The sequence below is a fragment of the Dama dama genome, chromosome 29 (genome assembly GCF_033118175.1).
Source record: "Dama dama isolate Ldn47 chromosome 29, ASM3311817v1, whole genome shotgun sequence".
Lineage (NCBI taxonomy): Eukaryota > Metazoa > Chordata > Mammalia > Artiodactyla > Cervidae > Dama > Dama dama.
In genome coordinates, this window is record NC_083709.1 from 34,082,056 (window position 1) to 34,100,173 (window position 18,118).

Below are 18,118 nucleotides of genomic sequence, written 5' to 3' on the forward strand. Positions count from 1 at the left end.
CCAAAGAATTGATGCTTTTGAACTGTGGTGTTGGAGAAGATTCTTGAGAGTCCCTTGGACAGCAAGGAGATCCAACCAATCCATCCTAAAGGAAATCAGTCCTGAATATTCATTAGAAGGACTGATGCTAAAGCTCAAACTCCAATCCTTTGGCCACCTGATGTGAAGAACTGACTCATCTGAAAAGACCCTGATGCTGGGAAAGATTGAAGGCGGGAGGAGAAGGGGATGACAGAGGATGAGATGGTTGGATGGCATTACCAACTAAATGGACATGAGTTTAACGAAACTCCAGGAGTTGGTGATGGACAGGGAGGCCTGGTGTGCTGCAGTCCATGGGGTCGCAAAGAGTCGGACAAGACTCAGCGACTGAACTGAACGAACTGACTGAAGCATTGAAAATGTCAATACAGCAGGGAAGAGGGGGACATAAAAATTTTGGACTTCCTAATGGTTATTTTATGGTAGTACTGTATTTTGTTTTGAATGACCTGGTGTGTGTAGGAGGGGAAAGAAGACACAATATTTAGTTTTTCTTGCTGGGGGCCTCTCCATGTCTTCAGTCCTGTATGAGGGATACATTTTTTCCATGGATCGGTTTGGAACTTTAAATATGCACAGTATCTCTGTACCTGTAACATCAGTTAAGTAATTAAGGTAAATGCCTTTGAGTGTTTCCCACAGTTCAAACTCTGGAGCTTGACAAACACAGCATGCCTCCAGGCTCTTGCGTACTCACCAGCCGCCTCCTCTTGCTCTAGATTCCAGAGGCCAGGGACCTGGCCCCAGCTCTCCCTCGCACCTCCCACCTCTCCTTTCTCCTATATCTTCCCTGGGAAAGAACTGGGAGGCTGAGACCTCCGGCGATGTCATCAGATACCAGCCCACTCACTCCGGGAAAGGTCCAGAGAACCAACCCCCTACCCGGCTTGGGGCAGTTGCGCACTCACATCATGATTCAAGTCCTTGCTTTTTACACAAGAAAACACCAGGACTCAGATGTTGAAGATTTGTTTCTTAAAAAAAAACCAAAAAGGCAAAGTACTCCCCCAAACAAGTTGAGTTCAGTCGCTCAGTCGTGTCCGACTCTTTGTGACCCCATGAATCCCAGCACGTCAGGCCTCCCTGTCCATCACCAACTCCCGGAGTCTACCCAAACCCATGTCCATTGAGTCTGTGATGCCATCCAACCATCTCATCCTCTGCCATCCCCTTCTCCTCCTGCCCCCAATTCCTCCCAGCATCAGGGTCTTTTCCAATGAGTCAACTCTTCGCATGAAGTGGCCAAAGTATTGGAGTTTCAGCTTCAACATCAGTCCTTCCAATGAACACCCTGGACTGATCTCCTTTAGGATGGAGTGGTTGGATCTCCTTGCAGTCCAAGGGACTCTCAAGAGTCTTCTCCAACACCACAGTTCAAAAGCATCAATTCTTCAGCGCTCAGCTTTCTTCACAGTCCAACTCTCACATCCATACATGACCACTGGAAAAACCATAGCCTTGACTAGTCAGACCTTTTTTGGCAATGTAATGTCTCTGCTTTTTAATATGCTGTCTAGGTTGGTCATAGCTTTCCTTCCAAGGAGTAAGCGTCTTTTAATTTCATGGCTGCAATCACCATCTGCAGTGATTTTGGAGCCCACTATTTTCCATGAAGTGATGGGACCGGACGCCATGATCTTAGTTTTCTGAATGTTGAGCTTTAAGCCAACTTTTTCACTCTCTTCTTTCACTTTCACCAAGAGGCTCCTTAGTTCCTCTTCACTTTCTGCCATAAGGGTGGTGTCATCTGCATATCTGAGGTTATTGATATTTCTCCCAGCAATCTTGATCCCAGCTTGTGCTTCCTCCAGCCCAGCGTTTCTCATGATGTACTCTGCATACCCCCAAACAAAAACAAACAAAAAAGAGCCCTTATCTCTCAACTTAAAAAAAAAAGCCATTTTGGGGAGTGAGGTTCAAGAGGGATGGGGCTTGTGTGTACCTATGGCTGATTCATGTTGATGTAGGGCAGAAACCAGCCCAATATTGTAAAGCAATTATCCTTTAATTAAAAACAAAAAGCTATTTTGCATAGTAAACGTAGGTACCTATCAGACCGCAGGGTTTTAGTCTTGCTGGAAGAGTATATTCTCAAGACCTTTCTGGAAATTCCAATTCAACTTTAAATTAGACAGATGTTGGAGAAACTGACTTTAAAGTCAAAATAGCAACAGGACAGCCCTCCCAACAGGTCTGTCATCCTTTAGAATTTCACAAAACGTTGGAAGTTATTTGTTGGCTATAAATAGCAGTCCAAACGCCATTGTTTCCATTTTTAAAGACAATTCTATTCCCAGAAATGGTGGAAATCAACAGGTTAGTTACGGTGAGTCCCTCGCGGCAACTCCTCCGCTGCCTTTTGGTGGCTGAGTCGTTTACTCGTGTCCGACTCTTTGTGACACCACAGACTGTAGCCCGCCAGGCTCCTCTGTCCATGGGATTCTCCAGGCAAGAACACTGGAGTGGGCTGCCATTTCCTTCTCCAGGGCATCTTCCCGACCCAGGGATTGAACCCGAATCTTCTGAATTAGAGGCGGATTCTTTACAGCTGAGCCACCGGGGCCCCACTTCCTTTTACGAAACTACAAAGCCAGCGTGGGCACCCGCCGCATTTTTGCACGGGCATCCCCAGCACTCCTGATCCTTGCAGGGCCGCCCCCCAAGCCCCGCGGGCCGGGGGTCACGTGGCACGGGGGCGGGCGGGGGCGGGGCGGGTATATATTCCGGCGCGCCGGGCGGTGAGCTGTGAACGCCGCACAGACTCGCCGGACCCTCGCCCTCTGGTATCTGCTTGCGGGTGGGTGCGCGATCCTCAGCGGCCCCTGTGGCTCGGCCCACGCGGGCTTCGGGCCGGACGCTCGCGGCCTCGCGGCGGTTTCGGGGCCCCGGCTGGGAAGGGGCGGTGTCTGGGGCCTGCGTTTCCACCCTCGCTTTTGTTCCTTGATCGAGGCTTGCTTTTCTGCTCGCTGCCTTAGTGCGTTTGTAGCTTCTTGGTTGGGTTGGGGCTAACAGTTTCCAATCGACCCCAAAGGACGTTAGTTAAAAGGAAACGCCTGAGAAAATCGTCTTAAAGCAGAATTTTGTGGGGTACGCAGACGGGCTATTGATAAGTGGCGCCTGATTTCCGCCTTTGGCGTGGTTCTTTCTCATTTCTTGTAAAATTGGGACCCTCGGCCGCAGAATGGCTCCGAAGGGGTGGGTTCTTGCCTTCCCAGCCCTGCTGCTTACCAGTGAGGCTGTTTTGTGTAGGTGTGGGTCGTTGGGGACACTAAAGTGACATTTAAAAACTCCTTGAAAAGTTTCTCGATCGTCGGAGTACCTCCTTACCCCCTGTGCTTAATGTCCCCTGAACTAGTTTCGGTTCTTTGACAAGAAAAGTTTGACTCCCCCAACCCCCACCCCGAAGTGCTCCATCTTGATCGGCCTGACTGCCCAAGATATCTTTTCCTTGAAATCTCTCGCTAATTTTTACATGGATGTTACCTGGTTAGCATTTTTTGTGGATAGGTCTTTTACTTCAAAAGGCGTCTGTAATGTCCTGGTGGGGAAAGCATTGAATTGAACACTTCCAAGTTGGTATATTGTACCTGTGAGCTCTGAAGCCTTCTTTCAAGACTTATTTGCACAGGGGAGACCTCTGAGAGCCAGAAGGTGGGAGCAATGCAGATTCCACTGACTGTACCTTGAATTTTGCTCACTTGAAACCTGGGGTTGGAGAATTAATCTGGGGATCTTATCACAGTGTTCTGAAATAAGCTTCTCTTCTGCAGATTTCTTCTTTCTCCATCAAGAAAGATGGCATCTGTTTCAGTTGAACCACAACTGGTATGATTTATAAATAGCCGATTCTTGATTCCTTTCCCCACCCGCCCTGCTTTGTAGAAGTTAACCCCTCCTTCCCTGTTGATTGCAGAGTGTGGTGACCAGGGTGGCCAGCCTCCCCTTGGTGAGCTCCACGTGTGATCTGGTCTCCTCGGCTTACATCAGTACAAAGGATCAGTATCCTTACTTGAAGTCTCTGTGTGAGATGGCAGAGAAGGGCATGAAGACCATCACTTCTGTGGCTGTGACCAGCGCACTGCCAATCATCCAAAAGCTAGAGCCACAAAGTGAGTTTTCATTTTGGCCTCAAAATTTAGTCCCATATAGTCATTGCGAGTGAGCCCAAAGCTGGTTTGAATAATGAAGGCTAGCCTTACACCCTGAGCTTTCATCAGTCAGGGAATCCTCAGCCTTTCCTGAGACACATACTGCCTTTTCTGAGAACTGCCAAGTGATGCTCATGGTTATAGAAGGCCTGCTTCAGAGCAATGGCAAATATGATATTAAAAGAAAAGAAAATTCCCCAGAGATGTTTCTGTGTTGGCAAGTGAGATCAAAGGGGGAATCAGTGAGTAAACTGAAATAACTGACTTCCTTGGGACTACACATAGACATGAACTGCTTTTAAAAGAAATCAATATACAAATAGCCCACTTAAAGTGTACCATTCAGTGGCTTTTAGTATATTCGCAGTGTTGTTTAGGCATCACCATGATCAATTGTCGAACATTGTCATCTCTCCAGAAAGAAACCTCATACCACTTTCTGTTTGGTATGAGGAAGAAGTCCTGGAAATGAGAGTGGTAATGGTTGCACAATATTCTGAATGAACAGTATTGTGAGTCCCAGTGAATTGTACACCTAAAAATAGTTTAAATGGTGACATTTGTTTTGTATATTTTACCATTTTTTTTTCTTTTTAAAGAGAAACCTTATACTCATTCTCAATCACTCCACCAACCCCCCCTTCCCCAACCTTAGGCAACTAGTAATCTATTTTCTCTTTATAGATTTGCATATCCTGGACATGTAATATAAATGGAATCATAAAACATGTGGTCTTTTGTGATTGGCTAGTTTTCACTTAGCATAATGTTTCCAAATTTCATCCAAATAGTAGCATCATCTCAGTATTTCATTTCTTTTTAATATGGAATAATTTAATATTCTGTTGTGTGGGTGTCATTTTCATGCATCAGTTGATGTTTGGGTTGCTTCTAACTTTTGCCTGTCATGATCAATGAATGCTAATGCGAACACTTGTACGTAAGTTTTTGTGTGGACATATGTTCTTTCATATATATACCTAGGAGTGGAATTTTCAGTTTCTCCGCATTATTATCTGCTTTGGAATAAGGGATTAAATCATTCTCTCAAATTATTACATCATGGACTTTCAGGATTATGGGGAGCCTTTTAGAAATCAGCTTTCCAACTCTGCTACTCCCCAAATGTTGGGAGTTGGTGGGGGAGCTTGGACTAAAATCTGGGTCTTGTTAGGGAGATCCAGGGTCCTGTTAGCACACTGTTTCCTGGTGATAACCCCAAATATATTGTCACCTACTGAATTAAGTGTAGGTAGAGATTAGACTTGGAGAAGGAAATGGCAACCCACTCCAGTATTCTTGCCTGGAGAATCCCAGGGACGGCAGAGCCTGGTGGGCTGCCGTCTATGGGGTCGCACAGAGTCAGACACAACTGAAGCGACTTGGAAGCAGCAGAGATTAAACAAGCATGGAAATGCAAATTTTGAGGATTTTCAGATACCTCATTCCTTGAATGAGGATTCTGGTGAAGCCTGGCTTCTCTTAACCTTAGGGGACAACTGATGAGGAAGAGGCTCCCTGTCCACTTTCCTTCTTGGCTTCTCACTGCCTCAGCTTGCTGCTCCCCCACCCCCACCACACACATACGCATCCTTATTTCCCTGTCAGTAGAAGGAAGCTGCTGGAAATCTGGCAAGGATCTCCTTTCTGAACTAGAGAAACCAGACAAAGCATGGTGTGGTAAATTAAATAGTTTTTGCTGTTTTTCCATAGTAAGAATAAAGGTTCAAGTTACGTGTTCACTCTTACCAGACTATTGACATTTTCACCATTTGTGATTCTTCTAGTTGCTGTTGCCAATACCTATGCTTGTAAGGGGCTAGACAAGATTGAGGAGAAGCTGCCTATTCTGAATCAGCCAACAAACCAGGTGAGCTTGGGACAAGAGTGCTGAGGCTTGCCACCGCACATTTTTTAAGTTTTATCTGTTTCATACAGACTGTTGCAGGTCACAAACAGGCAGTACTTATTTGTTCCAACCTTGGATATATTTTTGAAAGAGTAATGACCACTCTCTTACTTCCTGAACTGTTGTTAGGTTGTCTTGGGAAGCAGAGACGAGCTATCCACCTTTGGGCCAGACTTTAGTCTGATCTCTGTTAAATGTGTGGCTTCATCTCTGCAGGTGAAATTGCTTTGTTAAATCACCGAGTCCTATGTGGTATTGGATGAATGCAGAGGTGGTGAATAGAACCTTTTCTTGCTCGGTATCTGAGAGCACAGCCAGTGGAGTGGAGAACTGGTACATCTGCCTGTGTGTCAGCCTGGGGTAGCGTGCATGGGTACCTGTGTCTGTGCGTGTATGAGGTGCTCAGTAGAAGCACGTCAATGGAAAATGCCATTTTTCTCTAGGGTTCCACTTGTGCCTTGCTGCAGGTACATCTAGTTTAAAACAAAGAAAGAAAAAACTTGGACAAATTTTTTTATCCATTTCCCTTTTTTGGTCTTCCGACAACCTTTGGGTGGTGGCAGGTAGGGCGTTTATACCTGTTAAGGAAATTGAAGCTCATCAACTCTCATGTGCTTGTCCAAGACCCATGACTAGAAAGTAAAAGGGCCTGATTCATCCTTTAACTCTTCAACTGTGCTGCCTTAGTTAAGACCTTTATATAGGTGTCTATGCCCATGTTTCTCACCAGCCAGATGGCCTGCTTTTTTTCCCCATAGGTTGTGGCCAATGCCAAAGGGGCTATGACGGGGGCAAGAGATGCTGTGACGACTACTGTGACTGGGGCCAGGGATTCTGTGGCCAGCACAATCACTGGGGTGGTGGACAGGACCAAGGGAGCTGTGACTGGTAGTGTGGAGAAGACCAAGTCTGTGGTCAATGGCAGCATTCACACAGTCATGGGAAGTCGGGTGATGCAGCTGATGAGCAGTGGAGTGGAAAATGCACTCACCAAGTCGGAGTTGCTGGTAGACCAGTACCTTCCTCTTACCAAGGATGAACTAGGTAATTGGATTTTTGCCTTGAAATAATGTTTTGTATCTTTCCTTTTTTGCCATGCCATGCAGCTTATGGGATTTCAGTTCCCTGACCAAGAATCAAACCCGGGCCATGGCAGTGAAAGTCCAGAACCGTAATTATGAGGCCACCAAGGAACTTCTTTCAGTGTTTTATATCTTTAAGCAGTTTTTCTAAACAGCTTCCTTGAGATATACTTTTATATACCAAAAAAATTCACCTGTTTTCCTTCTACATTTTTGGTTGCATGAGCCTCACCACAATCCAGTTGTAGAATATTTTTATCACCCCCAAAGATAAAAGTTCTGTCACCCCCAAAGAGTAAAGTTCATGATCTTTCATGCCTGTTGACAGTCAGTCTCCATTCCCCCATCCCACCCCCTCTGTCTGCATGTGTTGTGTCCAATGCTTTGTGACCCCATGGACTGTAGCCCATTAGGCTCCTCTGATGATGGGATTCTCTAGGCAAGAATACTGGAGTGGGTTGCCCTTCCCTTCTCCAGGGGATCTTCTCAACCCAGGGATCAAACCCGGGTCTCCTGCATTGCAGGCAGATTCTTTTGTACATAGTAAGTTTTGAAACTTCCAGAGAAATTAACCTAAAGAAATACTTTCTACAAATGGATTGCCCTTTGTAGGCTACTGTATGGGATTATTAAATATTCAGTGCTTACTGTGTGCCAGGTAAGACACTGTGATGGGAAGAGACCTGTGTAGATGACGTGTCACAGTGATGTGTTCTGGGTTGCCAAGCCCAGCAGCAGATAGGAGCCATCTTGGGCAAAGGGGTGCACAATTACCAGATGGGTGGGTGGAATCAACAAAGACGAGATCCAAGTTAAGAGTTTAGGCCTCGTCACTTAGAGCACTTAGAGCTGTGATCCCTAAGACTTCTTTTTTTTTCCCCCTTCTTTATAACTTCAGAAAAAGAAGCCAAAAAAGTGGAAGGATTCGATATGGTTCAGAAGCCAAGTTACTATGTTAGACTGGGATCTCTGTCCACCAAGCTGCGCTCACGGGCCTACCAGCAGGCCCTCGGCAGGGTTGAAGAAGCTAAGCAAAAAGGCCAGGAGACCATTTCTCAGCTCCATTCCACCGTCAACCTGGTGAGTACAACTTCATTTAAAGGCAGCTGAAGTGAGTTCATTTATCTCCAGGATTAGGATAAACGTAATCATAAAATCCAAGAATTTTAATCTTACCTTATGAACAATCCAGTAGAAAAATGGGCCAAGAGTATATAGAAAACTCACAGAAAAGGAAGTATATAATTAGCTGAATACATGAAGCGGTGTTAATCTTACTCTGAGTGGTCAGATTACTGATTTCCTTTCCTGTCTGGTGGCATTTGCAAAGCTAGATTCTGTGGGCGATGGTGTAGAGGAGAGATATACTTGTGTTTTTGCACTTTTGGAGGATTCAAGGGAAATAGGAAAGTTAGAGACACCCCTATGCCTGGAGCAGCTTTTCTTCTAGAAATGTATATTCATTCAGAGTTGCAAAAGAGTGTAAACAATGCACATCAACTAATAGACTGATTCCATTGATACATCACAAAAGACTACTGAGTAGCCTTGAAGGATTGCCAAGTTACAGAACAGTATGCGTTGTTCGGCCATTAGAGACCAGTTTACTCTTGGAAGGGGAAGTAGGTGGCTGGCAATAGGGAAGAGGAAGTTTAAGTTCCTTTCTCTTTTATAATTTTATACACACGTTAAATTTCAGTTGCTGTACCTGTGTTAAACTGGAGGGAAATTGGAGATAGTGGTTTAATAAATAAGAGGCAGTAAAGTCCTATGACTGCTTGGCTGACTTACACATATTGATAACAAGTAACAATGCTCTTGGGGTTCCCTGGTGTCTCAGATGGTAAAGAATCTGTTTGCAATACAGGAGACCCAGGTTCAATCCCTGGGTTGGGAATATCCCCTGGAGTAGGGAATGGCAACCCACTCTAGTATTTTTGCCTGGAAAATCCCATGGATAGAGGAAGCCAGCAGGCTACAGTTCACAGGGTCTTAAATAGTCCGACACGATTGAGCAACTAACACAGGGCAAAACAGAACAATGCTATCTCTGATAGGCTATCAGAGATATCTCCTTAAATACCAAGACTTTCTGTAAGAATTGATGATGGCTGGTTTACATCATAGACCTGAAAACAGGCTAATATGAATATCTGTTAATAGTTTGTTCTTTGTCTTCTTCCAACATGTTCTAGATTGAACTTGCCAGGAAGAATGTGCATAATGCCAACCAGAAAATTCAGGATGCTCAGGATAAGCTCTATCTGTCCTGGCTGGAGTGGAAGAGAAGCATCGGCTACGATGATACAGATGAATCCCACTGTGCTGAGGTGAGACAACTGGGACAGGGTCATCCACCAAAGATTGTGTAGAAATTCCTACCAGGCATCGCAGTGTTCTTATTATTCCTCTTAGAATACTCTTCTCTAGCAAAAGTTGAACAATACAGGGTACTTAAGTTGCTTGTTATATGATAGAAGCAAAACTGTGCAGTGACTTTAACAACTTACCGGCAGCTATATTGCCTCAGTCAGGACACAACTACCTGAGGAACAGGCATTTCCCTCATGAAAGGTACAAGCTAAGTGAATACAGGTATCTTTACTGCCATAGTGGGGTTTTTTGATAGTATAAATAGAGTTGCTGTGAGAATGCTTTGTAGGAAGGGTACTAACTCAACCTTGGAGTAAGGATGAGTGAGTCAGATGGTTTGCTGGAAGAGATGAGTGGTCAGTTGAGACCTAAGGGGTGAATAAACTAGGTGAAAGGGCATTAAAGGGGTGAGTGTTCCAGACAGAAGAAATATCATATTGTAGTCCTAGAAAACGGTTCTTTATCTTCCAGAAGCTAATATACACTTGCCCTTGAAAGTAACATTAGTTATTTATTTATATCATATCTCACTTGAAGAAAGAACATCCCAGTTGCCCTACTAACATGGAGGGTATTTTCTTTCTGTCTGGTCTCCCCTGTTATGTTTCTTCTGCTTAAGACCATGAACTTCAAAGACTCAGGCACTAGTTCAAATCCCAACTCAGCCATTTTCCAGCTGTTATCTGGGGCTTAGCTTATGTTCTACCTGTGCTGTACCTAGTCACTCAGTCAAGTCCAACTCTGCGACCCCATGGACTGTGGCCCACCAGACTCCTCTGTCCATGGGGATTCTCCAGGCAAGAATATTGGACTGTGTTGCCATGCCCTCCTCCAGGGGATCTTTCCAACCCAGGGATTGAACCCAGGTCTCCTGCATTGCCGGCAGATTCTTTACCGTCTGAGCCACAAGGGAAGCCCAAGAATACTGGAGTGGGTTGCTTATCCCTTCTCCAGGGGAACTTCCCCACCCAGGAATCGAACCAGGGTCTCCTGCATTGCAGGCAGATTCTTTATCAGTTGAGTTACCCCCGGAAGCCCTATGTTGTGCCTATGAAATGTGAAATAATAACTGCTGCACTCAGGGATGTTGTGAGAATTTTAAAAAGTTAAAGAATCCACATGTGTGGTGGACATATCCCAGCTGAATGTACGTGAACTAAGTCACACATACCACTGTTGAATCCACTGCTCATTCTTAAACTTGTCTTACTTTCAGCACATTGAGTCACGTACTCTTGCTATTGCCCGGAACCTGACTCAGCAGCTCCAGACCACGTGCCACACCCTCCTGTCCAACATCCAGGGGTTACCACAGAACATTCAAGATCGGGCCAAGCACTTGGGGGTGATGGCTGGTGACATCTACGCTGTGTTTCGCAATGCTGCCTCCTTTAAAGAAGTGTCTGATGGCCTCCTCGCTTCCAGCAAGGGGCAGCTGCAGAAAATGAAGGAGTCTTTAGATGATGTGATGGATTATCTTGTTAACAACACACCCCTCAACTGGCTGGTAGGTCCCTTTTATCCCCAGGTGACCGAGTCTGAGAGTGCTCAGGCCCCAGGTACAGCCAGGAGGCCTGGCAGGCGGAGTACAAAACACCCTAAACCCGTCCCTGTCAGCAATGCACAGGGCAGCCAGCCAGATGACAGCTCCTCTTGAGCTAGACGGCTCCAAAGTAGGCAGGCAGCTAATGAGGCAAAAAGGTCTCCACTTCAGTCATTTCCAGCTGACATAAGAGCTATAAAGTTTCTGCATTAGTGCATAAGTTCTGTTACTTACCTGGCTGGAAAGAAAAGAATAATAGAGTGGTCACAGCCTGTCCAGAACTCGCACATGTTTCAGGGCGTTTTATGGCCTCATTCTTTTGCTACTGTTGCTGTTTGTACTGAATAAAAACACCTTCATGTAGGCTGTTGTATGAATTGGGGTCTGCTCTGAGCAGGCCTCAACTCTGGTTTGTCTCACAATGCATGCTTGTGTACCCTGGGTTTTTTAATTTTTTCATAAAGGAGTGCCTCCTTTGAATTCAATAAAACTCACTGCAGAATAGATCGGTTTTATGCTCTGTGTTACATGTGCTTTTTGTGTGGCTTTCTCGGAACTGCTTCGCCTCCTTGACAGGGTTTTTAATACATATAAATTCAAATGGCCTGGGGGCAGGGGGCAGTTTGTACAGACATTGGAAGACTAATGTTAAAAATGGAATGTTTGATAACAAAAGCTAATGTTCCTTTAAGAATGGTATTAGGGGGTGGTTTTGGTTCCTTTCATTTGACTGTTTACTGGACCCCTGAAAGCACATTCTTAAACCAGTAGGAGGTACGTAAGTACCTGACTGCCTTGCTGAGGAGAAATCAGCTGAGAGGAAGCACATGAGTGACTGTTGCATCAGTCTCATGTAAAAGTAGCAGCATTTCTTGCTAAGGGGCCATCTCACATGTAAGGAATGAGATTGTTCAGGGTCCAGTCCCAGCTGGACTTAATGTACCATGTTGTCACTTTGGTAGAGAGGCACTAACCTCAGTGGTGGGTGAGGTACCTTTAGAAGACTGCATGAAGATAATTCGGAAAAAAAAAAAAAAAAGACTTTGGATCCCCTGTAGAAAGGAGTTCCTACTACCTCCTGCCTAGGGTGTTTAGGCTTCTAATCCACTTAGCATGAGTTGATTATGTAGGGAATATGGACCTCCTCATAACAAAGCCCACTCCAGTACCCTTGCCTGGAAAATCCCATGGAAGGAGGAGCCTGGTAGGCTGCAGTCCGTGGGGTTCCTAAGAGTCAGACACGACTGAGCGACTTCACTTTCACTTTGCACTTTCTTACATTGGAGAAGGAAATGGCAACCCACTCTAGTATTCTTGCCGGGAGAATCCCAGGGATGGGGGAGCCTGGTGGGCTGCCGTCTATGGGGTCGCACAGAGTCAGACACGACTGAAGTGACTTAGCAGCAGCAGCATGACAAAGCTGCAGTATGCCAAACCTTTTCAAAAAAACCCAATCTTAGAACTTTGAAGTAGAGCTAAGTACTGAAGGCCTGACCTGCCCTTCAGCAGAACTGAAGTCTAAGTCAAATGTGTCTCCTTTTTCTACCCTGCTTCGCCACTGTCTCCCCGTGAAAACAAGGAAGCAGCATACAACTTTACATGCACTAGTGAATGAGCTATCAAACCTTACTAAGTCAGAGAACTAATTTTTTTCCCCTTGAGGTAACTCCAGGAGTCAGTAGACGTGAGCTCAGTTAGAGGGACTCCCTGAGATACTTGAAGTGAAGGAGCTTCTGGTTTCTGGAAAAGTGGACTGTCATGATTGATGGGGTTCCAGGGTAGAGCCAATCCATGCCTTCACCTGCCTGTCCCTGGTGAGTGGCTTTTCTAGAGACTCTACCTCTTAAAATTTTTTTCTTTTTTAGTCCAAATTGGACAGGACCCTGCTGACATTTGCCTCAGAACTTCAAGGGTGGTATTTTATGGCTGATTGTGATTGGTTAGAAAGTTCATTTACTACAGCTGTACACAGACTTCCTTATACTGAACGTAAACTTGCTGTTTCCTGTTCCTAAGAGTGATTGTACCTACTGAATTGCTTATGAAAAGGAGACAGATCTCAAAGCTGTTCTAAGTGAGCAAGACAGAATATAAAGCAGACTTCTCTTAGCTTCTGGAAGACTACCCCTGACTTTGCTTTTACCATGAGCACACCCTGCTTTTTACCATGAGTCATGCTTTTATCTGTCTGTGTCTCAAGTTTGTGCCTACATGCATGTCCCTTGGTTGTCTACATGTCTCAAAACGCATGGTTTCCTTGCTTTATTGTTGGATAAACTAGCAGTTTTAGTTTAACAGACTTTGCCCCAAGGAGGGCAATTATTTTGAGGGAAAAAAAATGACTAAGCCTAGATGTTACAGAAAAACTCAAATGAACATTTTGGCCAACCCGGTATCTTCTCCCATTCAACAGGTTGCTTTTTAATTTTGTTTAAATTTTGTTGAAAGTTTCCTTCACTATGCAAAAGCTTTTTTAGTTTGATTTGATCCCATTTGTTTACTTTTGTTGTCCTTGCCTAAAGAGACGGATCAAAGAAAGTAATACTAAGACTGATGTCAGGGAAACATAGGCATGTGTGTTAGTCACTCAGTTGTGTCCGACTCATTGCAACCCATGGACTGTAGCCCACCAGGTTCTTCCATCCATGGAATTCTCCAGACAAGAATACTGGAGTGGGTTGCCATTTCCTTCTTCAGGGGAACTTCTCTACCCAGTGATTGAACCTGGGTCTCCTGCATTGCAGGCAGACTCTTTACATCTGAGCCACGATTATTTTCTAGTTCAAAATCAGTCTGTTTTCCTGACTCTGTCATGTTTATGAGCACTGCCTGTACATACTCATTTACCACTAAGTAAAATTCCCTCAGATGTTGTTTTTATTTCTGCAGTAGCCCCACCTACAGCGCCACCTTCTGGAAAATTATCATTGTAAATACAGAAGTCAAGCAGGTTTATGAATGAAGGGTGCCCTCTTATGGTTGTATGGTGATAGTGATAGTGATAGTGAAGTCGCTCAGTCGTTTGCGACTTTTTGCGACCCTGTGGGCTGTAGCCCATCAGGCTCCTCTGTCCATGGTATTCTCCAGGCAAGAATGCTGGAGTGGGTTGCCATTTCCTTCTCCAGGGGATCTTCCAGACCCCGGGATCGAACCCTGGTCTCCCGCAGGCAGACGCTTTAACCTCTGAGCCACCAGGGAAGCCCAACAACCTGCAAAAATGATGTAACTCCCTGGAACCCTGGCACGGTCACTTCATTTTCTTGAATGTCTTTGCAGGGAGAGACTTATTATCTCATTTGTTTCATAGTAAGCGTGTTATTCTGAGTTTGGCCTCAGAATGCCTGATGGGCAAGAGTCTCCTCACACTCCTTCTTCCAAACTATAGTTTTTTATGTCAGTGAAAAGGAATTTATAAATCTGCAAAGTGATTTCTCTTGTTCCACATTTATAAAAACCCTATGAAGATGGTCAAGCACAATCACTACATTCTTTTAATTAAAAAAAATTTTTGGCCGCTCCATGTGTCATGTGGGATCAAACCTGAGTCCCTTGCAGTGGAAGCACAGTGTCTTAGCCACGGGACCACCAGGGCAGTCCCAACCACCTCATTTTAAATTAAACTCACTGAATAAACTTGATAGACTATGGCTCCCTCTTAACTGCCCCACCCTTTTCTTCCCCAAGCCCGCCAAATAGGTTTTGGTGATGGTCGAGAATAATGAAAATTAAATACTCTGACTCATTCTGGATATATGGAAGGTGGATTATTCATATGGTTCTCCCAGAACATCTCACGGACTAGAGCCCCCTTTTTGGTGGTGGTGGAGGCTTTTTTCCTAACCCACAAGTGTGGAATCTCCAATCTTCTGCAAAGAACTCTACCTTAGGCCAGTAGTTCCTGATCTGTAGGTGACTTTGGAGGTTTATATGTGTGACAGGGTGGTATTTAAGAAACCAAAGAGAATTAAAGCTACTATTTATTGAGTACCTTTTACAAGCTAGGCCCATACTATCTTTACTCCTCACTTGTCAACACAATCAATTAGGAATTTTCCTCACTTGACAGGTGAGAAAACTGAGGTTGAAAACAGACAAGTGGCAGAGTAGGGATTTAGTCCAATGTGTTACTGATGTCAAAGTGCTTGTTTTTTCTATTCTAGCAATCTAGTCTCTGATAGGAGAAAACTCCTGCTTGCTTAGGACTCAAAAAATCCCTCTCTATTTTCTTGTGTTGTAGCTTCCTGTTCTATTCTACATTTATTAAAAATACTGATAGTGGATATTAAAATATACATTTAATAGAAATAGATCAGAAGAGAGAGCTGAGCAAGGTACATCTTTTAACCTAGAAAGAATAAAATTGCAGTCATTGACCTGCCTGGTTGACGCCCCGCATCAGTTTATCAGTCGTTGTCATCATCAGTGTATCATTGTTGTTGGCTTTTATGGATGTCAGGTTGGGTATAATCTTTGCAAAGTGAAAATTCATGAAGATCTGGAATGTAGTTTGATTTCCCCAAATAGCCTCAGGAATAAATAGTGGAAGTCTTCTTACCTCAGTCTGGATTGTCATCTGAGCACCTGGGTTTTTAGGGAAAAGTGTAGTACAGGCCACAGACAGCCAGGTAAGAGATCCAATAAAAAGAAAGATTCTCTCTTCATGTATTTTTAAAAACTATTTTAAAAAATATTGTGGCAAAATATATATAACATAGGGCTTCCCAGGTGGTGCTAGCAGTAAGGAAACTGTCTGCCAATGCATGAGACCTAAGAGACTTGAGTTCAATTGCTGGGTCAGGAAGATCCCCTGGAAGAGGACATGGCAACCCACTCCAGTATTCTTGCCTGCAGAATTCCATGGACAGAGGACCCTGATGGGCTAAAGGGTCTATTGGTTTGCATGGAGTTGGACACAACTGAAGTGACTTAGCACACATGCATACATACCATCAAGTTTACCATTTTAGCCATTCTTAAGTGTACAGTTCATTGGTATTAAGTACATTTGCAGTGTTCTGCAGCCATCACCACTCCCCATTTCCAGAACTATATCATTATCCCAAGCATAAACGTTGTACCCATTAGGCAATAACTCCTCATTCTCCCTTCCATCTGTTTTTTGATGGGTTTTTGTTGTTGTTGGTAGTTATTTTGTCTCTATTAGGTAATCAGCTAGCTTTTTTCCTCTGCTATCAAGATTTAGCCTTCAGACAGAGAATGAGATGGCTGGATGGCACCACCGACTCGATGGGCATGAGTTTGAGTAAACCCCGGGAGTTTGTGATGGACAGGGAGGCCTGGCGTGCTGCGATTCATGGGGTCGCAAAGAGTCGGACACGACTGAGCGACTGAACTGAACTTACTATACCTTTTCTGCTTCTAGTCATCTGTTAGTTAAGAAATATTACTTTGCTTATCATAATTGTATGTAAAGTAAGAGTTAATCGAACTTCTTATCTCTAAAAGCCTTCTCTATGCAGACAAGAGCTAGGGCTTTGTGAGAGCTATTTAAACTGTTCAAAGACCTTTTGCTTCCTCAGTTCCTAGACATTTTCCAAACTGTTTATAGTATTGGAAATCAGAATATGGAAAAGTGGAATATTACTGTTTTTAAGAGAATAATAGAAAGATGAATAGCCAGAAATGCTTTATAGCTTGTAATTTCAAAAACTTTCATATGTTTTACCACTAGTTGGTTTCCTTTTAAAGAGATGTTTCTTAGTTATAATATGAATGAATTGTGGGGATAAGACTATAAACATCTTGAAGAAAGTATAGTTATTGAGAAAGTAAAGTTCATGTATTAATTTGTGTTTCTAAGAGCTCACCTGGAATTGACAGCTCATTTCTTTAGTGTTTGGTTTAATATCCAAGATTCTTTTTTTACAGGCACTTGATTTCAGTATCACAGACTTGACATCTGAGACTGATGAAATTCCAGATATTATAGCTTTGGAAGAGGAGGATGGACCAAATCATTCTCATGCTAATGGCCCTGAGCCTTCTCAGGGCAAAATGTTGAATAACTAACAAGAAAAATCTCCATTTGCTGAATACACAGTTTGTGTCACATTAAACTTCGTGTTTGCTTTTGTTCATTCCTGTGACTTTAGGGATTGATTGTTAGGGGTTAATCTCTTTTTTTGACTACTTGGTCTTAATTGTAATGAAACCCTGATTGACCCAATCTTTTGTAACAGATTCTAGTTCTGCATTATATATTTTATATAATTCTTCAAAGTGTAATCATCAAAATGCCTATAATAAAAAATGGGCTCTTGAATCAGAGTGGTTTTTATTTTTTTTCAAACTGATATATTGGACTGTTTTCTTTTCCTCCTCGGATTCATTCCTGTTTCTTCTGGTAACAGCACCTTTATGTCTTTTGGCAGGAGGAGAAGGGGTTGTCTCAGTGGGTCTGTTAGTCAAGGTTTTTTTTGTTTTCCCCTGGCCTGGGGGTAGGCATATGACCAAAAACAGGTCAAATGAGAGGAAGCATATCATGATGGGTAAAGGCTCAGACTCTGGGTTCTAATCTTGGCCCTGTCACTTACTAGCTATATGACCTTAAACTTAGTTTCTCTGTACCTCAAGTTCCTCATCTATAAGGACAATAGTAAGGATAATTGTAGGTTTATTATGAAGCATAAACCTTTGCAAAACCTTAGAGCAATGCCTGGCACAGAACAGCATTACATAAGTATTAGTTAAGTAAATTGTACAAACAATGGCTAGCCCAGTATTGAGGAACATCCCTAGTGCCTAGATTGCAATTCTGAAATACCTTTTCCCACTAAGAGAAAGCAGTGTGTCTTGGAGAAATGGCTGATTCCAGGTCTGGGGCAGGAAATGTACAAAATGAGCCTTGAACTTCTTGCTATTTCAGGTAGAAAAGAAGCTGATTTGAAGAAGTTCCCATTGACTAAAGATGGAACAATCTGAATTTCAATAAGAATAATTGCAGTAGATTGAATATTTGATGGTGCTCACATTTGATGGGATTCAAAGATATCATTATATA

General features: G+C 43.7%; 1 protein-coding gene across 3 annotated transcripts; it reads left to right on the forward strand.

Annotated features, from left to right (window-relative positions):
- Positions 1-2,734: 2,734 nt before the first annotated feature.
- PLIN2 (perilipin 2) lies at positions 2,735-17,384 on the forward strand. Of its 3 annotated transcripts, XM_061132885.1 has the most exons (9): positions 2,753-2,839; positions 3,813-3,867; positions 3,956-4,151; positions 5,978-6,060; positions 6,858-7,143; positions 8,080-8,261; positions 9,377-9,511; positions 10,771-11,061; positions 16,987-17,384. In XM_061132885.1, exons 2-9 carry the CDS (start codon positions 3,838-3,840, stop codon positions 17,125-17,127), a joined length of 1,344 nt encoding a protein of 447 aa, XP_060988868.1. In that variant the 5' UTR covers positions 2,753-2,839; positions 3,813-3,837; the 3' UTR covers positions 17,128-17,384. The 3 variants fall into 3 exon arrangements, with proteins under 3 accessions (XP_060988867.1, XP_060988868.1, XP_060988866.1); XM_061132884.1 differs by lacking the exon at positions 16,987-17,384 and having other exon boundaries at positions 2,735-2,825; positions 10,771-11,601; XM_061132883.1 differs by lacking the exon at positions 16,987-17,384 and having other exon boundaries at positions 10,771-11,601.
- The last annotated feature ends 734 nt before the right edge of the window (positions 17,385-18,118 follow it).